Genomic DNA, 6,220 nt, shown 5'->3' with positions numbered 1-6,220 from the left:
AAAATAATTAGCTATTATTGTTTATGCAACTGTTCTTTCAGTCTTTTAATTATTAGAATAGGAACATGCCAATATTTTCCACATCTACCTAACCATCTTGACAAAATGACTTACTTTTCCAAGAGTCAACTTAAAAATTGCTCAAAGAATAATTCAAATGTTGTTTTTATTAGTACAAGTGAAAATCAGATAGAAACTAAACTTTCTGTTTATTTGTATGTATGTATATTGTATTTACTTGGTTTGCCAACAAATTTGTGCAGTGTATTTGTCCTTTTCTGAAAAAGATGTTTCATACAAATGTTTTGAATTTAGTATTTATTTTTAAAATCATTCTTTCTTTTTATTAATTATTATTGCTATTTGTTAGATTTACTCTAGGACTTATGTAATTACCAAAAAGAGATGGAGAGCTAAAGAGAGGAAAAGTGAGAAAGAAAATCACCAGTACAGGATTTGAACCACATTTGACCATGTGAGAGTGCAGGGACTTAATCATTCTGACAATTTCTGTTTCCATGACTTAGAGTTTATTTAAATTATAAACGTATTTATAAACCAAATATGATACTCTGAGACTATATGTCTCAAAAGTGGTTTCATGTTTTAAAATTATGTCACTGTTTCTTCCTCCAGGATTTAAGCAGACAGTAAAAATACAGTTAAGTTTAAAATAAATAAATTTCCATGAGTCATGTTAGAATATTATATAGAACTTATTTTTTTCCTCATCATGAGTATTGCATGGAGGTTTTCAACTACAGCATCTGTATCTCTATGAAATAGTTATGGTCATTATGTCAATATTCTCTGATGTTGAATACATTCCTAAAAATCACACATAGATGTGATCAATTTTGATCTATGTTTTGTCAAGTATCCTTACTAAATATTTTTCAGCATTTCACTGTATTTTTACTAATGTAAGTAATTTTAAAAATTTGCCAGAGGGTGCATGTACTCTCCAGAGAGAGAAAAAGAGCAACTTTCATGGAGAATGGTCATGCAGCAATTCTTTCTCCTCCATTGACAAACATGTGTTTAGGGACACACACATTCTTGGTGTTTCTCAATTTCTGGATCCAAAATCTGAGCTACATGGTTGGCTAAGTGGAATCTGGCTACATCAACCACCAAGCCATGGAGCCACCCCAAATAATTTAATATCTAATGTTGTAGTGGCAGAACTCTCTAAGTAGAAATAACAATCACCCATGTACCTTTGCATGAAAACAATAAAAATAAAAACTTTTTCTACAAATTTTGCCTAATCTTGATTTTGAGAAGAAAACATAGTTATGTTGTGTGTATGATTTTTTAATATCTCAGCAGGGACCACCACATGATATAATGGTTGTATCATTGAACTCTCTCCTAGTCAACCATGATTCAAATCCTGGAGGGGTGGCTTAAAACTCACAATGGGCATATCTGCATGCCTGCTTAATATTCAAAGAGGAAAATGAAAAAGAAGGGATTGTGACATGTCCAAACCTCCTGGGGTGAAATTTCTCACTTTCTGTGTCTGTCTGATGAACCCATGCACCTAATAGAAAAAATTACTCAAAAACAAAACAAAACACAACCAAACAAACCAAAAAAGCCTCAGCATATGGTATGATGATTAGGATGATTGGGTTTTCTTATCACCTACCATAATTTGAGTCCTGGACTCGGTGGCTTGAAATCATGTTGGCCACATATGTGTGCATGCCTAACCTCCCAAGCCGATAATGGAGGAGAAGGGATTGTAGTATGGCCATCCCCCCTTGAAGGTGAAGTCTCACATTTTCATTTTCTCTCTCTCTTCTCTGATGAGCACCCATGCCCCATGAAAACAAACAAACAAACAAAAACAAAACAAAACAAAAAAACTAAAAACAACAAAACAAAACCACCAGGGGTCAGGGACCAGTGGATGACATAATGGTTACATTGCTGGATTCCCATTTAGTCAATCAGGGTTTGAATCCCAAATCTGGAGGTTTAAAACTCACGGAAAGCATGAGTGTGTGTGTGTATGTCCAACACATCCAAAAAAGAATGGAGAAGGGATTGTGGCCTGGCCATCTCCCCTGGGGGTGATTTCTCACTTTCTGTCATTCTGTCCCTCTCTTGCTGGTTAGTGCACATGCCCTATAGCAAAAATCTCTCTTGGGACCAGCAGTTGGTGTAATGGCTATGCCGCTGGACTTCCATGTAGTCGACCTTGGTTTCAATCCCAGACCTGGTAACTTAAACTCACACCAGGAGTATTTGTGTTTGTGCTCAAGATCCTGAGAGGAAAATGAAGGAGAAGGGATTGCACCAGGGCCATGCCCCTACAGGGGGTGGGGGTGGGGGGTAATTTCTTGCTTTCTGTCTTTCTGTCTCTCTCTGTCTTTCTGGTGAGTGCATACACCCAATAGCAAAAAACTCTAAAAAAAAAAAAACTCTTTAAAAACACCTCCATGGATCAGCAGGTGGTGTGGTGGTGAGGGTGGACTCCCTCATGGTTGACCATGGTACTAGTACCAGACTGGAAGCATGGAAAGCACACAGACCTGCATGTATGGGTGCCCAAAACCACAGGAGGAGAATGGAAGAAAAGGAATTGCTCTGTGGCCATACCCACTGGGGGATCATGCTTCACTTTCCCATCCACTTTCACTCCTTGATGAGTGCATGTGTCCTATGATAGAAAACTTTTAAAAATGAGGAAATACCTCCAAATATTCTCAGTAATTGTGAATGGTATTTACCTGCCAGGGAAGAATAGGGTGGTCAGCAACTCCTGGAGTTCTCATTTCTATTTTCTGCCAAAGCATCTTATAAAGAACTTGAGCCACTTTATGTACAGTATGATAGATAAAAAAAGCTGGAGTCAGACATGGTCATTATGTCCAAATTAGACTGCAGAAACTCCAGGGAAGAATTTGGTGGGCAGTCCCCAATTTTGCCACATAGTTATCCATCAAGTGCACATAGAAAAAAGTGAGCCCAGAGTTTACTGAAGTAAAAATCTTCTGGATATTGAGAAGGGTTCACTTTCTTGAGAAATTGTTTAAAGCCAGGAATTTTCCTTTTCTGGTTTGAAAATAACAAGCTTCCATGGAAAAAGTATGGAATATTCTTAAAAACAGCAAAAATATGATTCCACTGTGGGGAGTAGAGATTTCTCATGATCCATACCTTTCCCAAAATTAAATAGAATTCTATTACATGTCCCAGGTTCCAGACACTCCCTTCATCACCATGTACTATATAGGCATTTGCAGATGAAACTCTGATCCTCGTCCTAAGAGTTAAGTCACGTGCAAAAAAGAGACCTTTTGAGGGAGAGAGCTTTTCTGTAAAGACCACACAGATATCCTTTTCTATCATCTTTGTCTTTACATCCTGGAGGAAGTGCTCCCCTTGCATATCATCAGATACATAGAGCGCCACCCACGTCCAGCCAAAATGTAGCAACAACCAGATGATTGCATGAGCCAGAGAGCTGTCCTTGGTGGCCATCTGATAAACTGATGGAAATTGGTCTTTATCACTTAGGATGGGATCAAAAGGACCATATGTGACCTGAATAAGAAAAAAAAAATAACCAAATTCTGACCTTAGTGCAATTTTGGATTGTCCCACTTAAATGGAGAGGAGATATTACTTGATTTGATAAGATATCAATATCCTATACAATGGGATATTGAGTGAAGAGAATGCATGCTGTGGAAATGACAATATTCTGTCATTGTGAGCATAAGAAGACTGTTTTATCATCCCATTTCTTTTGAAAAAAGACATGTGACTAATCCAAATAACAGTATCACTCCCAGACCAGAACATATGAGAAAAAGTATAAGGTTCAATACTTGTTTCAATATTTACAATGGGGAGAAGAGCCCATTCCCATCTCCAGACCCCTGGCCTAACAGACACTGAGGCAGGGCCCCCTAGGCAAGTTCCAGCTTCAGGTGCCCCAACTCCCATGACACTCTCTCTGTCAGCAAAGTAGGCCCTTTTTTCACCCTTCTCTTCTTCCTTTTTTTGTTAATTTTACATTTCTCCTTACCCCACAGTACTTCCCCTAGCTTTCCAGCAGAGCTCATTCTTATATCCAGACCCCTGGCCTACGGGACACTGAGGCAGAGCCCTATGCCCCAGCTCCAGATTCAGCTGCCCCAACCCCTGTGACTCTCTCTGTCAACAAGGTAGGCCTTTTTTTTTCTTCTCTTTTTCTTTCTTTCTTTAATTTCCCACTTCTCCTTACTCTACAGGGCTGCCCCCCGGTTTCCAACAGAGCCCATTTCCATCTCCAGAACCCTGGCTCTTCCATCTTATATTGGCATCTCCTGCTAATCTTCCACACACCATAAGGGGCAAGACAGGTCCAGAATCACAGTTTTCAAATCCCCTGGTATTGTGAAGTTCTGTGGGATCCTCCCTGTTATTTAACCACCTGCGAAAAAGACTGCTCTTCAGACTCCTGAATATAATAATACTCCTCCTGTGCATACCAAATTGCAAAACACAGCAGAAGAGACACCTTGGCACACAACAGCCTACAGGAAAAGGGAAACACACTTGTTCCCAATCAAAGAAACATTCTCCAGAAAGGTATCCCACACAGTGAATAGCTCTCCCCATGGCTAGAAGTAAAAGAACCTCAGGTGTGAATAAACCAGGAAGTATGTCTTCATTAAAAGAACACAAAAACTCCCCTCCTTCTCTTGAAAAAAACAGAAGATGTTACTAAAATGACAGAGAAAGAATTTAGAACATTCATGGTGACAAAACTCTATGAGTTGGAATAGAAAAGAGACAATGAGCTATAGGAGATTAGAAAGTACTTCCACGATATGAAACAAGAAATGGACACTCTAAGGAAGAATCAGATGGAACTATTAGAGATAAAGTCTGATATACAGAAAATCAAAAACTCTCTTGAAAGTATTAAAAGTCAATTAGCCCATGCTGAAGACCAAATCTCTGATGTAGAAGATAAAACCTCAGACCTACAAAAACAACACCAAAAAGATAGAAAAAAATAACAACAACAAAAAAAAACACATGAGGATAATATACAAGAAATATTAGACTCCATTAAACGCCCAAACATGTGAATAATTAGAATCCCAGAACATAAAGAAACTAATAAGGGCAAGATAAATCTATTCCATAAAATCCTGGAAGAAAACTTCCTAAATGTAGAGAAGCATTCACACACCCAGACCCAAGAAATACAAAGGACTCTGAATAAAATTAATCCAAGAAGATCTTCCCCAAGGCATATCTTAGCAAGATTGGCCAAGCCCACAGACAAAGACAAGATACTCAACCTGGCAAGAGAGAAACAAGAAGTGACTTACAAAGGTCATCCTGTCAGGCTAACTCTGGACATTTTAACAGAAACATTGCAAGCAAGGAAATAATGGGAAGACATATTGAAAGTGTTAAGAGAGAAAAAATTTCAACCAAGATTATTATATCCAGCAAGATTATCCTTCATATGAGAGAAAAATATTAAAATCTTCTCAAACAAAACCTGAAAGCATTTGCCAACACCAGACTAGCTCTTAAAAAAATCTGAAGAGAGTTCTGGTCCAGGAAAACTAAGAATGAACAGCCAGAAATAAGAAAATGAAAGACAACCAAGACAATGGCCAACTTAAAGGTAAAGACAAGTCTGGAAATATCAATAATATTACATGTTAATGGATTAAATCCTCCTATCAAGAGACACAGATTGGCTGAATGGATTAAAAAAAAAAAAGAGGGGGGCAGCGGCAGCGGCGGCAGACCCTGCATGGGCCCCTGCCCGGGCCCTGCGCGGCTGGGGCTCTGCTCCATGTTCTGCTGCCTCCCCCGGGCTGGCGTGTGGCCTCCGGGCCTGTGTGTGGCCTCCGCACCTGCGCGTGACCCTCTGGGCCTGTGCGTGGCCGCTGGGCCTGCACGTGGCCCCCGGGCCTGCGCGTGGCTGCTGGGCCAGCGCACGGCCCTCGGGCCTGAGTGTGGCCGCCGGACCTGTGTGTGGCCACTGGGCCTGCACCTGCACATGGCCCCTGGACCTGCACGTGGCCACCAGGCCTGTGTGTGGCCGCCAGACCTGAGCCTGTGTGTGTGGCCACCAGGCCTGCGCATGGCAGCTGGGCCTGCATGTGGCCCCTGGGCCTGCGTGTGGCTGCCAGGCATGTTCCTGTGCATGGCCGTTGGCCGCCGGCGGCAAACTGAAGCCGCAAACACAGAC

At 40.7% G+C, this 6,220-nt stretch overlaps 1 protein-coding gene across 1 annotated transcript in view; it reads right to left on the bottom strand.

Moving 5' to 3' along the window:
• The window catches only part of LOC102502253 (vomeronasal type-2 receptor 116-like), a gene marked incomplete at its 3' end in the record, with an annotated part of 12,762 nt that extends 8,415 nt beyond the window's left edge, over positions 1–4,347 (bottom strand). The window contains exon 1 of the mRNA XM_014583855.1: positions 4,244–4,347. Within this exon, the coding sequence (XP_014439341.1) occupies positions 4,244–4,347 (104 nt within the window). The remainder of the gene's footprint in view (positions 1–4,243) is intronic.
• Between the last annotated feature and the right edge of the window lie 1,873 nt (positions 4,348–6,220).

The sequence above is a fragment of the Tupaia chinensis genome, unplaced genomic scaffold, assembly GCF_000334495.1.
Source record: "Tupaia chinensis unplaced genomic scaffold, TupChi_1.0 Scaffold144901_1, whole genome shotgun sequence".
Taxonomy (NCBI): Eukaryota; Metazoa; Chordata; class Mammalia; order Scandentia; family Tupaiidae; genus Tupaia; species Tupaia belangeri.
The sequence above is the reverse complement of the archived record's forward strand: the minus strand, read 5'-3'. Positions and strand labels throughout refer to the sequence as shown.